Source organism: Gopherus evgoodei, chromosome 8 (assembly GCF_007399415.2).
Source record: "Gopherus evgoodei ecotype Sinaloan lineage chromosome 8, rGopEvg1_v1.p, whole genome shotgun sequence".
Classification (NCBI taxonomy): domain Eukaryota; kingdom Metazoa; phylum Chordata; order Testudines; family Testudinidae; genus Gopherus; species Gopherus evgoodei.
In genome coordinates, this window is record NC_044329.1 from 68,746,844 (window position 1) to 68,769,862 (window position 23,019).

Genomic DNA, 23,019 nt, shown 5'->3' on the forward strand with positions numbered 1-23,019 from the left:
AAACAGACTGATAGAGCCAGAAGAGTACCCAGAAGCCACCTACTACAGGACAGGCCCAACAAAGAAAGTAACGGAACGCCACTAGCCGTCACCTTCAGCTCCCAACTAAAACCTCTCCAGCGCATCATCAAGGATCTACAACCTATCCTGAAGGATGATCCCTCACTCTCACAGATCCTGGCAGACAGGCCAGTCCTCGCTTACAGACAGCCCCCCAACCTGAAGCAAATACTCATCAGCAACCACATACCACACAACAAAAACACTAAACCAGGAACCTATCCTTGCAACAAAGCCCGTTGCTAACTCTGTCCACATATCTATTCAGGGGACACTATCATAGGACCTAATCACATCAGCCACACTATCAGAGGCTCATTCACCTGCACATCTACCAATGTGGTATTTGCCATCATGTGCCAGCAATGCCCCTCTGCTATGTACATTGGCCAAACCGGATAGTCTCTATGCAAAAAAATAAATGGACACAAATCAGATATCAAGAATTATAACATTCAAAAACAAGCAGGAGAACACTTCAACCTCCCTGGTCACTCAATTACAGACCTCAAAGTTTCAATACTCCAACAAAAAAACTTCAAAAACAGACTCCAACGAGAAACTGCAGAATCGAAATTAATTTGCAAACTGGACACCATTACATTAGGCTTGAATAAAGACTGGAAGTGGATGGGTCATTACACAAAGTAAAAACTATTTCCCCGTGCTAATTTTTTCCCTACTGTTACTCACACCTTCTTGTCAACTGTTGGAAATGGGCCATCCTGATTATCATACAAAAGTTTTTTTCTTCTGCTGATAATAGCCCATCTCAATGGATTATGCTCATTACAGTTGGTATGGCAACACCTATTTTTTACGTTCTCTGTGTATATATATCTTCCTACTGTATTTTCCACTGCATGCATCAGATGAAGTGGGTTTTAGCCCATGGAAGCTTATGTTCAAATAAATTTGTTAGTCTCTAAGATGCCACAAGTACTTCTCTTTTTTTTTTTTTTTTTGCTGATACAGACTGACACGACTACCACTCTGAAACCTAATCCCAGAGACTAGATTGAAAATTTGCATTGGGAGATATCAGAAATGCCAGTTAACAGAACTTTCTAGTTGATAAAGTGCCAGATAACACAGCCTTTACTGTACCATGGTGAGGCAAAAATGGAACACATGGCCTTCCTGTCTACAGGAAAAAAATACTAAAGGATCAAAAGTTCTCATAGCCGAGCCCTCCTTCCCTATAGTTAGGAAACCCTTCGCTCTAGGCCTATCCTCTTTAGCACCAGACCCAACATGAGGACCTACCTCTGGATTCAATTCTTCTACCTCCAGCTTTCTAGGGCACCGCAGCTGAACCCTTCAGCCTAGAGGGTTCCTTTCTCTTTAGTGTTCTTGGGATCCTCTGCTGTTCCCTCATGGTCATGGCTGATAATGGCCTGCCTCCTGAAGAGAGAACCTGGATCAGAAGTCTAGCAGCAACCTCACAGTCCAACTCTGCTTGCAAAATATGTTGCCTCATCAAGGCAGGTTGCTTGGTGGCAGCAATCCCACTCCTTATTTTTTGCTAGTACAATATGGCAAAATTATCCCTGTGCCACCATTGATTTCCTCTGGGGTACGTACTGCAAGATTAACCAGCAAGTATTTTCTCCAAAGCAAGAGGCAGTGGAGCTGGTCAAAGAAAAGGTCACCAGAATTTTTTAACATGGATAAAGTAACATGTTTTCCTGTAGCCTCATTCTCAGAAATGGCTGAACTGTTTTGAGCAAAATTAAACAAAAACAAAAAACAAACAAAATCAGCATGTGGCAGAAACCCATCATAGAAAATTTCATCCTAAAGGGTCAAAGTTTGACAAAGTTGTATAATGGGTCTTATAATGAGAAGTGTCAGGCACCCTCCATAATAGACAGTGCTACCAGTCCCCCACTATGATTAGCCTTCAGTGGTTGTGTGTTAAACTATTCAATTTCTTCCCTTTTGGTTGCACTATATTAGCACTTGTATAAAGTGAGTTAGAGTTTAATTGACAGTATGTAGTAGTGTTCACAAGTAGCTACCACCAGACTCTTATGTTAATGTCCAGTGAATCTTAATTCCATCAGCTACTTTTTGAAAAGCAAGAGTATACCAGGCTTTTTACTGCAAATTTTCTCCTTAATTACTGAGCTAGTTATCATTTGAAAAATAATGTTTTCTTCATTAAAAGTGTTACTTCTCTCTCTCTCTTTCCCAATTTTCTAAACAGAACCAGAGAAACCTAAGGGACTTCAAAATCAAACAATTACTTCTGATGCTATATCATTTAGCTGGGAAGCACCCCAAAACAAATTTAAAATTCCTGTCAATGGCTATCGTGTTAAGTGTGTAGATAAGGGTAAGCATATTTATTTTTAATATTAACCATTGATATGGATTAGTACACATGTATGTAGCCTCATTAGCACAATGGAGCCTTTATGTCATTGAGCCTCTGGTGTTACTATAATACAAATAATCTATATAATTCCAAGATTGTCTCTCTGTCTGTGTGTCACTCTGAAGACTACATGTCTATTGAAACAGTGTGAAGAAACATCTACAAGTATGGTTGAAAGCTATTTTTTTGTTTATCATATCACCCTGTTCAGTCATTATCGGGATTCACAGTCTGTTACTGTCCATTTTTCAAGTTCTCAGCCATTTTTTGCTTTACACTTTATGCTGTTGTATGGGTGCAGTTCATAGACTTTCATCTAGTAACGTAATAGTTTAGCAGCACAGTCATTTTCCTATTAAGATTTTTTTCGTCAAAACATATTTCAGTTTAGTCATGTCGTTTATTTGGTTTAATATTACAGGGCTTTTCATACGTTAACTCCCTCGGTTAAATTATCAGTCATCTCATATTTTAGACAAGTAATTTAGCAGTAAGTTACAACACATCCATTAATAGGTGCACATCCTTGGTGATCAGTTGTGAGCAGAGTGTCTTCCACCATCAGAAAATGTATTAAATAGCCAACTAATGCAGTCTCTTGAGTGACTTATTCTTATTGGTGTTTGTTGGAATTTTAAATATAATTTTTAAAAAAGTTTTTGGGGAAGAGTTATCCTTCGCATATGAAAAAATAAATTTCAGTAGAAGGCTAAGGGAGAATAGTAAGGAAACTGTTAGCAACTCTTTCTTTGTTATTATTTAATCCCACACCCATAATATAAGGTTTATGGAGGATTGGATTAAGGCAGCACTGGGCCCCTCTTCTCCAGTTATGGCCCTGCTCCCCACCCCAGGGTAGCAGGAGGCCCCTTTCTCCCCTCCAAGAGTGACAGCAGAAGCCCACTTTCTAGAGAAACAGGAGTGGTAGCAGCATGGGTAGGAGTAGCAGAATGGGGTTTCCTTCTCTCAGTCAGGAGTGACAGCGGAAGGCCCCTCAGTATTTACTTCAGTAGCCAGGAAGTAGGTGTTTGGGTATAGGAACCAGGACCACTATTCTCTTCTCTTCCTGCCACACACACACAGCTCAGATAGGCGGCTCACTCCTCTGATGTATTAGTTCAGGCTGCCTGCACACTCAGGTAGATATTTCTGTGTCAGTTACACTTGGGTCATGTTTTCAAGTTCTTCACAACCACAAGAGCTAGAAACTTTTATTTTTTTAAGTGAAAACTGAGATTCTGATATAATCACATTATTTTAGCAGCCACAGCGCTAAGCATAGGCCTAAAGTCCCTATGCTTTAATCCAGCCCTGAGTTGACAACCTTTTCTCTTCTTCTGGTCTAATGTTACAGGTTTTGGATACAAAAGTGGCCAAATGCTGCAGTGTTCCTCCACTCCTTTGACAATCCTCTTTCTCCTCAGACCTCTATTGGCCATCATGCAACTAGGCACTAGCCCAGTGAGCTAGTTTCTCTGACTAGCTGGAAATCTGGTGTGCTTCCAGTCCTGAGGTCTCTTCCAACCCTGATATTTTATGATTCTAGTCCCATGTTACAGATGGGAAAGTGAGACACAGAGATTAAAGCTAAAATAGTTAATTGTGTCAATGAGTTGTTGGGTGCCCAATTTGAGAAGCATAGGAAATAATTTTATCAGGGAATTTGTCATTTTATAGTACTTAATTTGTTTAGACCACAGCTCCAATCAACTTCAGTTGCAGTTGTGAGGGCTCAGAACTTTTGCAAATCCAGGTGTTTTGGGTTGACCATCAGAAAATGGGGAACACAAAATGGATACCTTTACTTTAGTGTAACTTTAGTGTAATTGACTCACCCAGAATGACTTAGAAACTCTATATCAGAGGCAGCTATAGAATCCAGTCCTGTAGGACAACATTCAACTGCCTTAACCATGAGGGAGGAGGGATATCTCAGTGGTTTGAGCATTGGCCTGCTAAACCCAGAGTTGTGAGTTCAATCCTTGAGGGAGCCATTTAGGGAAGTGGGGATTGGTTCTGCTTTGAGCAGGGATTGGACTAGATGGCCTCCTGAGGTCCCTTCCAACCCTATGAGACCATCCTTTCTCTTCTTGCAACCTGCATCATAGGCCTTCTACCTTCTGCAACAAATGAGGGCAGGGATTCTACAGGCAACAGTCTTCTTCACTACACAGACCTGATGTCCAGCCTATACACTGAATAGGGTAGGGTCCTGTGGGAAAAATGTGATCATGTAATTAAAGACTATATAATAATGGGGCCAAATTAAGATTAAACAGGCCACCTTAATTCTGGCATTTACTAACTTTGAGAACTTGATTTTACAACATTAAACTTCTTTTAATGTAATTTTGTTAGATGTAATTTCTTAGGTTTTCTAAAAACATAAAAATTAAAACAATAAAAATTTCATTCATTCAAGTTGCCGAATTGGTTATCAGCAGAGCTGTCTGGAATTTTTTTCTGAAGTCTGAATTTTTGGCAAAATATTTTGGCTGAAATCACAACCATTTTGGCCAAAAACTTTAATTTCTATTCAAAATGTGCTGCTTGCTTCACACGAGATGTAGTTTGGGAGTCTTATGCTCCTATGATGCACCTGCTTCCCTCACTAAGAAGGTAGAAAGTGGTATATCATGGAAGATGAGGTCCAAAGAGGGAGCCTAGTCTATAGAGCAGAATGGAACATGAACTACAGACCCCATAAAACGCTGTGGTGCCATTTTTAATCACAACTTTTTTTGTCTGAAATATTTCAATTTTTGACATTTTGATAAAATATTGAAATTTTCCATGGAAAACCAGACACTTTTTGCAAAAAATGTTTAGTCAAAAACCCAATTATCCTTCAAAAAAATATTGAAGGAAAATTTTCAAACAGCCCTAGTCATAAATAGGTTTGGTTCTTTAAATCTACAGTACAGTTGTCTACCCCTTGAGCTGACTGAGTAACTACACCTCTACCTCAATATAACACTGTCCTTGGGAGCCAAAAAATCTCACAGCATTATAGCTGAAACTGTATTATATTGAACTTGCTTTGATCCACCGGAGTGCACAGCCCTGCTCCCTTCCCCCTACCCCCGGAGCTCTGCTTTTCCACATTATATCCAAATTTCTGTTATATCGGGTGGCGTTATACCAAGATCGTGGTGTAGTAGCACTAGAAGGCTGCTATCTTAAATATGGACCAACCCCTAGAGAAAGACGGAGACAGTGGGTTTTACAGCTATTTGCTAAACAGCAGAGAAATGCTAAGACTCGGTAATAATGGGTTCAATTCCAGGTTCTGGAGGAAAAAGTGCTCAAGTGGTTACAGAATCTTCTGCCCCATCCCCATCTGCTCTTATCCCTCCACCCCAGCTCCTGCCCATGAGTCCTCCTTACTGATATCCCCACAGCTTCTGCTTGCCCTTCCTTGCCCAACTCTTTCCTCATTCTCCCCACAAGTACTGACCTCTTGCCTCTGCCCTCCCCAGCTGCTGCTCCCCTCCCTTTCTGCTCCTGCCCATCTTTTCCCACTTTTCCTGCTCCTCTTCCCTACTCCACAGCTCCTGCCCCTCTCCCTACCTTTTATTCCTTCTCCCCTCACTTTTGTCCTCCTCTTTCCCCTTTCTAGGGTTACCGGATAGCAAGTGTGAAAAATCTTGACAGAAGGTGTGGGGAGAGGAGGGGTAAATGGTGCCTATATAATATCGGGGCTGTCCCTATAAAATCGAGACATTTGTTCACCCTGCCCCTTTCTGGCTCCTGCTCCTTAACCCATCCCCCCAGGCTCCTATCCCACCTCTATCTGGAGATCCAGTCTCTGTCCCTGGTGCCATGCATATATTCCCTCTCTCATCCTTCTCCTCCTCCTTTTGTACAGGTAGCTTCCTCATTTCCTCCACTGTGCCTGGACCCAGCAAGGGGAACATTAGGACAACAGGACAGACAGTCTCCTTGCCCTCAGTTATTGTGCCCAGCAGCCAGGTGTATCAATTGCTTAAGCATTGAAGCCCTGGACTGGCGCATGGTCAATCACTCTCTGGGGATGGCACATGCAGAGTATGGTCTACATCAGGGGTAGGCAACCTACGGCACACATGCCAAAGGCAGCACACGAGCTGATTTGCAGCGGTACTGACACTGCCCTGGTCCTGGCCACCAATCCGGGGGATCTGCATTTTAATTTAAATTTTAAATGAAGCTTCTTAAACATTTTACAAACCTTATTTACTTTACATACAACAATAGTTTAGTTATATTATAGACTTACAGAAAGAGATTTTCTAAAAACATTAAAATGTATTACTGGCATGCAAAGCCTTAAATTAGAGTGAAAAATGAAGACTCAGCACACCACTTCTGAAAGGTTGCCAACCCCAGCACATGTAGGAGCTGTGAGAGGCTGGAACATTCTCAGTGCAGATGAAATCGTAAGAAAATTTAGCTGCCACACTCTAACAAAGCTGTCCTGAGCACGTGCAAACTGAGATTTTTCAGAAGTTTATGATTTGGCCAAATTTGGGTGCAAACTTTGAATAACATGCATAGAATTAAAAACATATATAAGGCATGCAGACCAATTTTTCAGAGAAAAAGATGACAGTCAATCTAGTATTGACCTTTGCTAGACATAGGAAAATGGATGAAGATGGATCTGTGGCCTGATCCAGTATAGCAATTCCTATATTACTGTTATGAAGTCTTAACTTAAGCTTTTTATTTATTTATTTATTTATTTATTTTACAGTCGAACTTGTCTCTAGGACCACTTTTAACTGCTCTAACTTAATGCCTTACACATTATATAATGTGTCAGTAGAGGCATACACAAACAGCAAATATCCACCAAACGACAAAGTTTATGGGAACGCTGTAATTGAACAATGGCGCACAAAAGCATCAGGTAAGTTTATGTATTTACTTACTTTCACTGAAAATTCAAAGAACTAATGTATGAGAAGAAAAATATATTTCATTTTTGTTTCACTATTTCTAATTTGTTACTTTATACACCTTACATACAAATTAAAAAGAAGAGGTGCTAGAAGATATCCTAGGAACAGGGAAAATGTTAGTACATTCTCCATTGCCTTTCGTTCCTACCCTAGCCATATTCCCCTGGTGTAGAGTTTCCAAAATATAAAAAAGTCTTAGATCAATACCATCCTTCTAAATTTTGCTCAAAGTTTGTCTTGGTTAACAGAATCAAATGCCATCTTTAGATCTATGAAGGCTACATACAATCTTGTACCCTTAACAAAAATATATTTATAAACTATATACAATAAAAAAAATTACTAGTTGTGGCTCTACCTACCCTAAAGCTGTACTGCTCTTTGTGTTATAAATTAGCCTTTAAAGCCCATATTTCAAGTTTAGCTAGTAGAAATCTGGAATAAATTTTCTCTGCCACATCTACCAGAATAATAGGTCTATATGAAGCAGGATTTTTCCATCCCCTTTTTTTAAAACAGGAACTATGATACTGGACTTTCAGCCATTCAGTAAATAATTTAGCAAAGACTGGGGACCAGCGATCATGATTCTCCTACAAAACTTAACCAGGGAGAAAATTTTCCCCTGGAGCTTTTTTATGAGATTGGGCTAAAATAAATGACTAGACTTCATTGCCTGTTACTGAAGGCCAGAGTGGTATATCAAAAAGATCATTCCTTATTGCATCGGCTATGGCAGAATTAGTTTTTAAAAAACTGGTTGCGGGGAATCATTAAAGACCTTGCCAAAATGTGCTATCCAGTCTTCATTATTAATATGTGGTTCCTCAACTGGAGTATATCTACCAAAGCTAGAGACTTCTTCCAAAAAATGGTAGAATTTTTAGCTTTAGCCGCTACTTCAAAATCTTTCCACAAGGATCTTAAATATTATTGTTTTTATGATATAGTAAACTTTGTATCCTCTTCTGGCAGCTACTAGATTTTGAGTAAGTTAGGAGAGGGATTGCATCTTGTCCTATTTGTTTTAGGTGCTAAAGCAGACGTTTTGTTCACACAGATCGCATAAAACCAAGTAAGCTTACCTTTTAAAGCATTTTTGGAATAATTAAAACCAAAATCAAATTTATTTAGAGAAAGTGGTTGCAAGGACTTTATCAGCAGCTCATGTGATTCACAAATTTAAGACGATTCCTCCTATTACTTAATAATTATGTTTCTAACATCAGAGACGTCCATCTTCTTGATAATTGATCATAAATGGCTGGGGTCTATTTTAGTCTTTTACAACCATGTTGTTCTGAAGGGGTAATTAAGGTATTTTGACCCATCAGAATTATAACTCTCTCTCAGAGTGCACATCATTCATAATTATAGACAGAGAGGTTGGTGGTTGCTGTCTGGACAAGAAAATATAAAGAAATCCCTGTGGAAAGACCAATTAATTATAGGGATAATAATATAATCAATATTACCACCACCAGGCAATGAAATAGGTAAAATGTTCTTCTCTAGCCCCTACACTTCATCCTTGTATAGGTTTTGGATTTGATATATCAAATAAAGCCTTTAATTTTTGTCCAGACCTAACCACCTGATCTCTAGAGTTTTGAAGGGAAGTTAAAAAATATCCTCAATGTTTTCTTCCCAATACTGAGTTTGTTGGAGGACCTATTTGAAGATTAAAATCTCCTAAAATAATTAGATGTGCCATTTGAAACTGAAGACCTTCCATATCAATTTGCTCATCTAGGCATTCCCACAAGGACTCCGAATAAAGTGGGGAGGATATTGGGCAAGAAGAATATTGACTATTAAAATTTGGAGATTGGGAGAAAATTTTAAAAATATAGCCTGAATGCCCTGACACTTGGAGTATGTCTACTCTGCAATTAAAACCCCTCATGCCAGCTTACTCAAGCTCATGGGGCTTGGGCAAAGGGGCTGTTTAATTGACATTTAGGTTTGGGTTGAAGCCTGTGGGACTCTAGAACTCTGTGAGGTGGGTAGGTCCTAAGATCTCAGCTGCAACCTGAGCCCCAATGTCTACACCGCAGTTAAACAGCCCTGCAGCCTGAACCCCATGAGCTGAAGTCAGCTGGCACAGGCCAGCAGAGGGTTTTTAATTGCAGTGTAGACATAACCTTTGATTCTAAAGTTAAAATCTGTGCTTTCAGATGTAAGGAAATCAAGGTGAGAACTCCTCCTGATATGTAACTCCTTTTTGATAATTGACTTCCTCCATAGAGATAGGGTTCAAAACCAAGAAAGACTGATGTCAGACTTAGCTAACCATGTTTCATGTAAAAAGAAAAAATCAAATAAAAAGTTTCTAAAAATCTCCATATAATTAATCTTATTTTTTAAACCTGGACATATTCCAGGACAAAAATATGTAAATTGTTGTGGTAAAGTCTCTCCCTAGTGGAAATTGGGAAGGAAAGAACTGGACGGTCTTTGCCTTGAAGAATATTTGCACCCTTTAGCTCTCCAGATGCATCCTCCTCCACTGCAGTCTAAATTAACTGATTTCTTCTACAAGAAGTAAACTCCCTTACTCACCACCAGGGTTTGGAACACACCAGTTCTGATTCTCCTGACACTTTTCAAGTCTGAGGGACTGACTAAGCACTTTATGGATAAAGATCTTACAGATTTAGAATTTATGAACAGCAGGAGCAATAACTACAAAGCTATATAATCAGACTTGGTGGATTAGGACCCTACTTTTAATGATTCTCAATTCTCATTGGTTTTATCTTTGTTAAACTCTCTTATGGAGGAGCTAATGCATAGTAAGAACTCTCCCTTTGAATTTTAAATTTTTGGGGGTGGATTATGGGAAGATTGGTCTAACTGGCAAGCTAGATGCATCCACCATCCGAGTCTGATCTGGAGAAGGAACAACCTAAACTATAGATAATTCAACTCAGATTCTGGCATGGCATTGGTGGTGGGCTGGAGGTGTCTCCTGGGCTGGCTCTCCCGTTCTTCCCACCTAGTCTCTCTGGTGTCAAATTCAAAACTGCTGGAGACTCTCCTCACACACATAGCTCAAGCATCTGGCTCCTGCTCTGGGGGTCAATCAGAGTTGGTTCCCTGCCCTCCGAGGGCAGCAGGACCTGGTCCTAGGCACTTGGTCTTGGTTTCAGTCCCCTCCTCTGCTAGGCTTTGGATGCTGAGCCCCATACAGCGGTAAGGTGTGTGCAGTGCTGGGAGGTCCCCCAGCACTTTCAGTCTTCTGGCTTGTCTGTTCTGTCAGTTAGGCAGCCCTTCCCCACAGACCAGTCACACTCCAGAATTTTATCGATAGTGGATGAAGTTTTCTGTAACCTTTCATTAGCAAAAATAAATAAATAAATAAATGAAAACCCTAAATGTACTTTTATGAAAAAAAAATAAAAAGTAGCATAAAAAAACCAGATACAACTTCCTCCCATGTTTTTCTAAATCAGTGGTTCTCAACCAGGGGGACGCAGAGGTCTTCCAGTATGTCAACTCACCTAGATGTTTGCCTAGTTTTACAATAGGCTACAGAAAAAAGGACTAGTGAAACCAGTACAAACTAAAATTTCATATAGACAATGACTTGTTTATGCTGCCCTATATCTTATATACTGAAATGTAAATACAATATTTAGAGTCCAATCTAATTTATTTTATAATTATATAGTAAAGATGAGAAAGTAAGCAATTTTTCAGTAATAGTGTGCTGTGAACTTCTGTGTTTTTATGTCTGAATTTGTAAGTAAGCGGTTTTTAAGTGAGGTGAAATGTGGAGGTACACAAGACCAATCAGTCTCCTGAAAGAAGTACAGTAGTCTGGAAAGGTTGAGAACCACTGTTCTAAATCACTTTATCACAGAATATTTACTGGGAGTTTTAAGTATTTTTTATAAACAGGAGCTATCACTTGCACACACATGGAGAATGTCTTTGTTTGCGAAACAAGCTCTTAGCTATAACAGTATCCCAAATGGAGAATCACAGGAGGACGAAGTTATGCATTACTGTGCCATTTATCCTTTATGAAGGACCACAGGCCACCCTCTTCTCACACAGTCTTCTATCACAGTGTCACTCCAATATATGGAGGTATCAGTTCAGCAAAAGACTTAAGAACATGCTTAACTTAAAGCATTATTGACTCTGCTGAATCAGGAGTGGAGTTCTTCTAAGTGGTGAAATATAACAAATGTATCAGTGGTACAGAGAGGTAGTGATTAGTGAAAAATATGGGTGAAACTATAGTGGTTAAAATGTTTGGTTCCAAAATATTAAAATATAACATGGTATCATTTCTTTTATAAACAGAACCAACTAAAGTGAAAAATATAGAAAAAAAATGGATATACAATAATGCTGTCCTCATTACATGTAAAGAGGATTTTGTAAATGGGGAAAAAAAAACATTCACACTGGTATGGGAGGGGAAGGCTGAAACTAAAGAAGACACATGTGAGTTTCGAAAAGAAGATCTTTATTATCTGAAGCAATACAACTTTGAGGTAAGATATATATTTAAAGGAAGAGAAAAAGTTCATTGTATCACAAAATTATTGGTAGCTGCAATTTTTTTTGTTTTATTGCATTTTTCATGTTTTTATCAAAAAAGTCTTTGTGGTACATTCTTTTCTTAGTAGAATTAATATTTTACAGTTTTAAATATTTTTAAATGTAACGATTACTGATGACAATTCACAACTGCACATCATTGGTTATTTTACATTTCAGACTGTAATATCCAACTTATGTAATTTTCATGATTATCAAAATGGTAGGAGACTGAAAGGTACGTGGGTGAGTCAGAACATAGGCAGTGCTTGATTTGTAAAGAAAGAGGCATCAGGGCTCAAGAAATAACGAGGGCATCCTCCACACAGCATGACTTTGCACACCCCTCACATGCAAGGTTACATCTTGCAAGCCACTGACAAAAGAGGTGCTGAGACTGTGTCATAGCATGAAAAGAAGTACAAGAGTGGAGCCTCAGCAAGCCCCAGCACAAATTAAACTCTGAATTTAGGTTATGTGGGTAATCTTTAGCAAACATATACTTTTAGATTCTTTACTAATTTTTCACTGTGGATTCTTGAGAATACTCAAGGTCTATTCCATAAATTTGTTGTTTTCTGGGGCTGATTAAGATGACTTCAGTGATCAGATCCCAGTCAAAACATCAGACCTGAGCCGTACCAGACCCTGAGACAGGCTTTTCACACTTCTCCATTGAGCCCTCACCTTCCAGAGAAACATTCATCTTCCTCCATCTTCCTTCATCCATCTTCCTCCATATCTTCTCTCAGATAAAGTTTTCTTTCTCCTGACTGCCTCCCACTAGTTCCCTCCACCATATTCCTCCCTTCCACTATAAGCATGGATGGATATCCCCTCCTGGGATTTTATCTCTACAGCATTTATCACTCTTCTTATAAAGCCTGTATACTATATCTGCAACTTCTCGGAGCATTTTCAGGCCCTGGTAGCTGCTCCTATAGGCTAATTGAGCTAAGAAGGTACCTAGGAAGAGGCTCAGAATTTGGTTTCTTTCTGGAACCAGGATCTTCCCATTTTTCTTCATTCCTCTCCTGCCTTCCTTTTGTCTTGCTAATGAAAGGCAGCTTTAGACAGTGGATGCTAATCTCCTGTTTGGAGATTGTTCACTCATTTTATACTTTGAACTCAGAGACATTCTCTAAAAAATAACAAGAGGGCCTGAAATTGCCCTAATGATGAGAGCAGAGTGCAGGCCTTTTGCCAACTCCCCCTGCACCACCTTCGTTTACACAAGGACTTCGCTTTGCTTCTGGAGAGATTTCTGAAGACGGGACCATGATTTAGCCCATTCAGCCTGATCCTCACTGATGAAGTCAGAAGGGTCTCCTAGGTAGCAACAACAGGATTCTGACTCTGGCTCTACTCAAGAGAAAGAAGAACATAAGAATGCCTATACTTGTTGTCAATGCTAATTCTCCAGTCTGGCACTTTGAGTGCAGAAGGTGGGGGCCCAAAGAATTCTAAAAATTAATACTGGCCACTCTGGGCTTGTATTAAACTCCCAAGGTTACAGCTTTTTTCTGACCTTGGATTGGTAGATACTGCCATCACCCAATTGCAAAACCCCTTTGAGAGCCCAGGAAGGTGCACTTGGGAATTCCTTCCTGTGGGGTACCCTCAAGCCTTTCACCCCACACTCCAGGGAAGAGCTGAGAAATGGGAAAAATGATTACTTAAGGTCACATACTGTACCTTGCTGAGCACTCAGTGCCCATTGAGATCAATAGTTTCTGAGGAAGCTAAGCACATTACAGGTCTGTCGCAACTTACACACATTTAACATGCACAATTTCAGCTTTGCGCGGTCAGGAGAAAGAAAAAACAACAACAACAAAAAATGGGCGATTCCACAAGCACGAGAATCTGCTGTTCCCACTATAATATTTTTGGGGGGGACTTGATAGCAACAGCGTGTCTTTAGGCCTGTGATAAAGATCTCCCCTATAATAACACTGGAGAGTTGGCAAAAAAAAAATTTAATAGTGTGTCTGCCCTGGAGTGAGTGTGAGATGGGAGAAGCGAATCTGCTGTTCCCACTACAGTACTCAGTCCCCCTGTGCCTCTCATATTATGCGCATCTCACCATGCTGAGTGAGACTCAACTGTGTTTGTACTGTTTAAAAAGACAGTATGTATTTTTCGTACTGTATAACATGGCCCCTAAATGCAAGGCACCTACTTCATCTGGTGCTCAACTGAAGAAGCATCAATGTGTTCCAACACTGGAGGAAAAACTGGCCGTGTTGGACTTATTGAGAGACGGTATGTCCATCGCCAGCGTAGCGCCCGTAAATAGGGCCACAATGAATCTAGCATCCATGCCGCCAAGATTCAAGAGACAGAAATTCGTCAAGCTGTGGCATCAAGTGCTCCAGTAACTGCTAAGGTGATGAGTCAAGTCCGTGATAAGACTTTAGTGAAAACTGAAAAGGCATTAAACGTATGGTTGGAAGACATGAACCGTAAACGTGTGCGAATCAATGGCAACATGTTGCGAGAAAAGGCTCTTAGCATCTATGCGCTGTTCAAACCTCCCACTGAAGAGGGACAGCCTTCTGATTAAGAAGGAATTCAAAGCCAGCCAAGGTTGGCTTAAAAGTTTTAGGAACCGCTTCAACCTCAAAAACGTGCAGATTACTGGTGAAGCTGCATCTGCCAATAAGGACGCAGCAAAAGCCTACCCCGAACAATTAAAAAAAATCATAGAGGAAAGGGGCTATCTTCCAGAACAAGTTTTTAATGCTGATGAGACTGGGCTCTTCTGGAAAAAAATGCCCACCCGCACTTACATTTCAAAATCAGAAAGACAAGACCATGGCTTCAAAGCAGCTAAAGACCATGTGACTGTGTTGCTTTGTGGCAATGCGGCTGGGCATTTAATAAAGCCAGGCTTGCTCTACAGAGCTGCAAATCCCCGTGTCCTAAAAGGCAAGGACAAAAATCTCCTGCCTGTGTTCTGGCAATCAAATAAAAAGGCTTAGGTGACGGCAGCATTATTTCTGGATTGGTTCCACAAGTGTTTCATTCTGGAGGTCAAGCAGTACCTTGAAGAAAAAGAACTTGACTTTGAAATGTTGCTGATCATAGACAATGCTCCTGGCCACCCTGCGGTACTCCGGTTTGTGCATAACGACGTTGAAATCATCTTTCTCCCCTCCAATACCACCTCCATCCTCCAACCTCTTGACCAAGGCATCATTAGCTGTTTCAAGGCCACGTACACTAGGCTTACATTCTCATGGATACTTACTGCTATGGATGCTGATCCCAATGTTAATATGATGGAGTACTGGAAGTCCTTCAACATTGCTGATTGCATCACTTAAATGAAACAGGCAATGGATGCAATCAGGCCTGAAACAGTCAATGCATGTTGGCGAAAACTATGGGAAGACTGTGTGAGTGATGTTAAGGGTTTCCCGGCCATTGATAAAGTGCAACTCATTGTTCAGGTGGCCAGGCAAGTGGATGGTGATGGCTTCGTCGACATCCTCGAGGAAGAAATTAAGGAATTAATTGAGGGCCATAGAGAAACATTGACTAATGAAGAGTTAGAGGAACTGATAAAATCATCTAGAGAAGACAAAGATGATGATGAACAGGAAGAGCCAGCAACTTGGAATCTTCATACATTTTCTGAAGTGTTCCAAGCAGCGAAACACTTGAATGATTTTAATTTCTGAATACGATCACTCTATGGAACGACGCCTCAAAATCACACACAGTATTACGGCTGATTTGAGACTATACCAAGAAATGTTTGAGAAGCTCAAGAGATAACAGCAACAGTTGCCAATCACTATGTTTTTAAAGAAAAAACAACCAGCAGCAGCAAAGCCTACACAATCAACTTCTCAAGCTGAACCAGAGCCAACCACTTTGTCTACGACTCGCTTTCTGCCACCCAAGCCTGGCCTATTGTCTCCTGGATTGACACCAAGCCCTGATGACCCAATAATAGTGTTGTTAGGGGAACAGGAAGACTAATCATTGGAGTGTGTACAGTACAAGACTCGTGACTGTTCAGTACTGCACTGTACTGTTTTCATTTTTTATTCTTTCTTCTGTCTCTCTGTTATGTTATTAAAAATACTGTAAATTATATTTTGCATACTTTATGGGTAATTTAAGGGATTTTCAAGGGTCATTTTGACTATACGCAGTTCTTGCTTTACGTGCTGACTGCGGAACGTAACCCCAGCGTAAGATGCGAAAGACCTGTATAAGATTGAGTGCCTAATTCCTAGGGATGGCATGAGCCTAAATTAATCAATAATGTTTATAAAGTGCTTTGAGATTATTTGTTTGGAGACGCTATAGTTTTAGTTAAAACCAATTATATTTTGAAAAACTAAAGGCTACATTTAACAAATATTATATTGCATAAGAATGCCTTAAAATCAGAAAATGCATAAACAAAAGGAAATGTAGAAAGATATAGTATTTGGAAATTAGATGCACATATTGCATTTTAACTTGGTGTATAAATATAAGAGAAATTGTGTGTATGCAGAAAATTTTACACTATGAATCCTATATGGAAATTACACTTCTGGAATTTTCTTTAAGAACACATGAAGAGATTCCAGATTGCTTTTGACATTGCGTACTTTGTATATATAAAACTGCATTAAAATATTACACTATTTATTGCATAATGATCCATTTTATAAAATGTACTTGTCATATTTACCGAATAACCATATAAACTATAATGTTCTATTCCATACTGCACATCATCTTTCAAAATAAAAAATATATCCATGCAAGATGCACTCTCATTATGATTAATTATTTCTAACTGATTTTTTCCAGAGACTTTGTAGCCTAAATGCTATTGATATATCACCAAAAAGGTTATTTTTAATAGTTTGTCTTGCAATGCACTTCTTCAATTTAGTAGCAGCCATATTTAAGAGCTGAAAAAAGACATGGAACAGATCCTCAGCTAGTGCATAGCTATTTGAAAATCAATATTTTAATTTTCTGGATGCACTTTTGTTTAGTACAAATTAACATGATGAATATCTTCATTTACTGCAATTCAGATTTATCTGCACAATGGACAATATAGAGGGGAATCTGTCAAAGAGCAAATAACGACAAAATGTAAGTAAATATTTTCATTGGACTAGTTAACATTTTTATGTACAGACTTGTTTAAGTGTCATTGAGATGGCATACAATGTTAGTGTGCTTTTTAAATTCTGCTATTGTCATAATTCCAATATTTACATGAGTACTCCTTTGTCACATAAAAAGTTGCATTGACTAATCAGGTGAATAAATATTTGCAAAAGACTTAGTCTAACTTATTAATGAATGCATGCAAGACTCAGCTTATTTTTAAAACATCATGATGAAAAACACCAGTACAGTAGAACCATTTCCCTAACTCCTTTTGAGTTTAATGAGTCAAGGGCCCTCAGCACCATAAAAGAGGTACTCATCTCGTAACAGGATCAGATACTATGGTCTGTGATACAGCAGGGCCAAGAGCAGTGGGAGAGGGGAGATATATAAGCCCTAGGCTAATTAAAGCATGGTTCCCTGTAGACTAGGGAGGGTTGCTACAGGTTAATTGAAGCACCTGTAGTCAATTAATGCTCTGCCAGGAGCCTAATTACCCCCCACCCCAGCAGATGGGGGTGCGAGGAAGGAAAGAGGACTGGAGTTTGGGGGTGTGTTGCTGACAATTGAAACACCAGAGAACCAGAGGAAGGGGAACGCTGCCCCAGCAGGACAGGGAGACTCCCTCCCCCTACTAAATTTAAGGACCGAGGGTAACTCTACCCAAAGAGGAAGAGGGTAAGAAACCTGCAGGAGCTGAGAGCACACTGGGGCTCAGAGAGAGAAGCAAACCCAGATCCCTTCCCTGCTTCCCTCTTCTACCACCTTCCTGGGCCACTAGCAGGGCCCTTGGAGCTGCAAGAGCAGGGGCAAGGGGTGGCATCCTAACTTCCCTGCCAAGAAAAGCTTGGGACCCACCATACCAACATCGGCCATTTTGCCACAGGTCTTACAGCACAATGCAAATTATTTTTATATATAAATTTGTCACGGACTCACAGATTGTGCCCACTCATGGCCCTGTGCGGTCTGTGGGTGGTGCCCCTTTCAGTGAGACAGCCTTTCTTGGGGATCCACTATCTCTCAGGGTTGGCCCTTCCACCTCCTGGAGCCACACTTCTCTGAGCCTTAGCATGTCTGTCTCTGCCGTGGGCCCCTCGGTGAGTCCACTCATTCTGGACCCCCGGGGCCTCCACCCCCTGAAGGGGATGATACAAACCTGTTCTCTAGACTGGAGTGACTCTCAGCCAGCATAAAACAGAAGGGTTTATTGAGCATTGAACACAGCACAGGAAACTCCCTGACCCTTAGGCCTGACCTCCCTCAGCACAGCACATTCCCCGTCTTCTTTCTTGCATCCCGATCGGCCCCCGACCTGCTTCCTCTCTCCAGCCCCTAACCCCCCTGCTTCCCAGCTGGGCATCTGAGATCACCAGCCCCAGGCCCCACCTCTGTCCATTGTCTTCTTTCCAGGTAAACAGGGTCGTCTGGGCCTCCTCTCCTCTCCACCCTCCTCTGGTTGGAACCGGCTGGTTAAGCCACTGGGGTCCTCTCATTTTAGTCCATTGTCCTCCCACTGGCCAGAACTGGCTGCGACTCCCGAGCTGGGTCTCTGGGTCGTCGGGTCACCAGTCGCTGGGGTATCCATCCTCCAGGCCAATAGCTGGGGTCCCAAGTTCTCTTTCCGGTCCTCTGTAACAATGAACTCCCTCTCTCCTCACCTCGTTAAACCAGTAATAACCAGAGACTGAGTCCCACTCCTTCTGCATGCAAACCATTGGAAAACCACAAAAAGATAAGAAAATCCCCCACTTCATCACAGCATTACACCTCTATACCTGTATAATGCAACCCGATGTAACACAAATTCCAATATAACTCAGTAAAGCAGCTCTCCGGAGGGGGCAGGGCTGCACACTCCGGGAGATCAAAGCAAGTTCGATATAATGCGGTTTCACCTATAAAGTAGTAAGATTTTTTGGTTCCTGAGGACAGCGTTATATCGAGGTAGAGGTTTATTTATTCTTTGCAGAGAAAACCAATTGAGTTAATGTAAAATGATTTATTGGCTTATACAGTGTGGGATCACGGTCTACCTATTTGATGGAATGCAGAAGCTATCCTATACCACCAGTATTACACTACCATTTTATTTAGAGTTAGATTCAAGATACAAAATTCAGCTCTGGATCCAAAATTCCGCAAAATTCAGGTGTATTTGAATCTGGGGCTTTGTCTCAGATCCATCACCATTTTTATTAGGTAAGTAACTGAAGAATAGTTTATACAAATGAAATTTTGGTGGGAATTTAGGTAGGTAGAATGCAATTACTCAAGTTGGAATATGGCCAAGACTCTATGGTCTTGTCTACACTAAAGAACTGAACCTTTTGTAATTGAACCCAGTTCTGTTAGACTAATTAAAGCACTAATTATTCAATGTATTCATGTTAGCCAAGATGGATCATGTTAAGAACTCTTACAGGTTTTTCCTATGTCCAAAAAAGCACCATTTCACTTGTAATGTCCTCTAAGTATCTATATGACAGTTTGTGGAAATAAAATGTCGAAGACTGGCATTAACAATGGGACATCCCAAAGATGAAATGCAGTGGGGAATTAGAGTGGAGGAGGTGGAAGATTAGATGTGTTTCAGAGATAAAAAGTGTGTATTTAAAGAGGGTAGGATTCATGCCAGGACAGGAACAGTTGAGAGGAAATCATTATCAGAAGAAAAGGATAGATGGCCAGATTCTTAGTTCTGCTAAGGCTCTTTTGTGCTATTCTGGGAATGCAAAGCATCAAGCTGTCACAGGGAATATGTCCAGGGAAATATGCTTATGAAAGACATAAACACTAGAGCTAGTCAATTTAAAAAAATGTGCAGCATTTTTTCTCAATATAAAATAGCTATTGGACAAAAATGTAGTTTTTAATGGAAATTTTTCATTTTGGTCAACTTGTTTTGTTTTTAGATGAAAAATTACAAAACAAAATGAATATTTTTATTAAAAAAGTATTTTGTTCTTCAGATTTTTTCCCTTTTCCCGCCCCTCTATCCAGCAGGATTTTTTTATTTAGAACTTTTTTCATAAAACAATACAAAACAAAATTATATTTCATACAAATATATTTCAAATTCCAACCAGACCTTCTAAATGCATGTGAATACACACAAATATAATATGAGTAAAATTGTTATGCTAATTCTAATTGTTTGTTCAAAATAACTTATTAATATACTCACACTCTGGTTTTTGTTAATAGACAATTCTCAAGCCCTGATTATATTCCTGGCATTCTTGATTATTGTGACATCAATTGCCTTACTTATTGTTCTGTATAAAATCTATGATCTCCATAGAGAGAAATTAAGGTAAGTTTCTCCCTCCTCCATCTCCTTGTTTTAGAAGTAGAAAAAACATTTTGAAGGTTTTATAAAACAAAGTGATGATGTTTTAAATATATGGCTTAGTTATTTCATTTGATATTTGAAAAAGAAATACCTCTGCCTTTAAAAAAAACCAAGAAAAACTAAATAATGGATATTTTTAGTGGCTTGCATGGTAGCAGGCACAATATAAGAATCTGAAATAAGAGAACAGAATATCTATGATTTAATGTTGTTCAAGTTACCGAAGAGCTGGTCAGATAATTCACAAATAAATGTGCTCAAAGGCTGCCCCCGTTCTACTGTTGGTTCAGCTGGTACAAACAGCTTCATTCTCTCCCTGTGTCAGGAAGGCAACTCATCGAGCCAGCACATTAACTCTGTTAGAATACCCTTGAATAAAAATGAATAACTCTTGATTCATCAAACACAAGTTACTGGGCTCACTATAGGAGTAACTGGATTCAATTCTGTGACCCCTGTTATCCAGATGGTCAGACTAAATAATCTAATGATTCCTTCTGGTCTCTAAATCTATGAATCTATAAAGGTTTTCTATAAGCAGAATTCTTGCCAAACCACAAGAAATAAATATCTAATGTTTCTTTTTTGTTTTCATATGAACATTAGATTGTATCTGGCTTTCTTTAGTGTGCACAGTGATCAAGGTGCTCTACAGACTTTTCTTCCAGATCTGTGCTAAAACAGAAGATTTCAGCACTGTGTTAAGGGATCTGGGGTTTCATGCAGAAGTTTGACCTCAGATACGTAATGGCAAAGCAGAGGGCACTGGCTAGAGCACCACTTATGAAATGGCAGTAGTCTTCTAAAACTGAGGTCTCAGTCCTCAGCTGTGCCAAGCTCATGTTCAGCTTGGCTAAAGATGGGGAGCCAAGTGTAGTTATAATTTGCTCTTCCACCTCCTCTGATTCTGGGACCACTAGAGGACTCCCATATAATATAGGAATCCCTGACTGCCTCTATCAGGCAACAAAGTGCCATAAAGGGATTTTAACCTGGTTTGAAGATCTCTCTGCATTCTTCCCCACTCCCCAAAGTCCTATAAGACTCTACCTTTATTTAATTAATTGTATCCTTTAACTCATTGTCATACATATATCACATTAGTCAAAGCCTTAACAAACACTCCTGCTTTTTACAGCAATTCAGGTGAAGATGTGGTGCTTGTTAAGAGGGGTAAGTACATTTTCCGTATAAGATATTAGCCAAATGTCTTATTCCAGCTCATAGCCATCTATATATTAGATGGCCAAAGTCTAATTAATTTACACAAATTAGCTATTAGATATTAACACAATCAAACCTTGCTCAGGCCAAAGGTAGAGGTCAGTGAATATTCTATGCATGTTATTTAAGTGAATGATTGCAACTTTATTAAATGTTGACAAAACTTGGAAAATCTAATATTTATATTTATTATCTTGACAGTAAAACTATTTCTGTATCTTAAATAATGGCCATAACAGAATATAGAAAGGGGCTTCAGAATACCTCTTGAGATTCATCTCTGAAGTGAACTCACCCCAAGTAGACCTTTACATGATCCAAAAATTGAATATAAACAAGAGGTGCCTTAAATCTGTACTTAATTATAAATGCCTTTCTGGATGCACTATGCCTAGTACCTTGCACTCCCTGAGCGTACCAGCAATTCCTTATCCCCCTGAAAAATGGGAAAAGAAGAATCAGTGATTGGTTTGACAGTACCAACTAATCTCAAATTAATTCACTGGGAACAAACAGTTTTTATACCAGAGTCAGAGTTTAAAAACAGATATGTTAGGAGATTGCTCCAGTTACTATGGGAAGCTGTTCTCATTAGATGATGAAAAGTAGTTTGACTGTGTTAACTGGGATTATCTGTAATAAATTTGGGAAAATTTCTTGCATGAACTAATGGTTTCAGTTCCATTTTTTAATTTACAAAGGATAACTTTGCCCATTTTTGTACCCTCCTTGCTCTTCCTGTTTCCTTCAGGTTTAGCACCCTGAGTAATTTCTCGTAGAGAAGCAATAATATGGAGACATTACACTGGAATTCCCACTGTACACATTTTGCTGTTTTCTGTGCAACTGATATTATTTTATTATTGATTAAAAAAAACAGAATCCACTTTTCTGTGGACATATTGAAAGAATATAAACTTATTTCTGGTTATAAAATTAATCATATTAATTGGAAGTTCACAGTTGTATCCATTTGTCCTGTTTCTGTATGGAATACCAAAAACATTTAATTTAAATTGGAATAAAAATGCATAAGGACTTAACATTGTAATTAACGATAATAACTCAGGGAAGACTGAATGATTTTCACATTAGTTTCTGACATTAGTGTAATGCTTACTGTTACTGTGCATAACACAGTAATATAATTTATTACAGCTAATAAATGGTTAATTATTACTCAAATGTAAGTGGCAGCACAATCTAACTATTGTCCCTGTTTAGGTTGAAGTGTCTCATGCCAGGTTCAGATGTTGCTATGGCCTTACTGGCCACACATTCACCACTTTGCCAAGTCACCTCTGTGCTTTCAGCATGCTACTTCTCTACCCACAGGAGGTGCAGAAGTCTTAGAATAATAGAAATGTAGG

General features: G+C 39.5%; 1 protein-coding gene across 6 annotated transcripts in view; it reads left to right on the forward strand.

Moving 5' to 3' along the window:
• The window catches only part of PTPRC (protein tyrosine phosphatase receptor type C), a 106,737-nt gene that overhangs the window by 67,677 nt on the left and 16,041 nt on the right, over positions 1 to 23,019 (forward strand). For all 6 annotated transcript variants that reach the window (XM_030572395.1, XM_030572397.1, XM_030572399.1 and 3 more), the window contains 6 exons: positions 2,270 to 2,398; positions 7,176 to 7,331; positions 11,698 to 11,891; positions 16,989 to 17,049; positions 20,278 to 20,386; positions 21,564 to 21,598. In XM_030572395.1, coding sequence (XP_030428255.1) covers positions 2,270 to 2,398; positions 7,176 to 7,331; positions 11,698 to 11,891; positions 16,989 to 17,049; positions 20,278 to 20,386; positions 21,564 to 21,598 — 684 coding nt within the window. The remainder of the gene's footprint in view (positions 1 to 2,269; positions 2,399 to 7,175; positions 7,332 to 11,697; positions 11,892 to 16,988; positions 17,050 to 20,277; positions 20,387 to 21,563; positions 21,599 to 23,019) is intronic.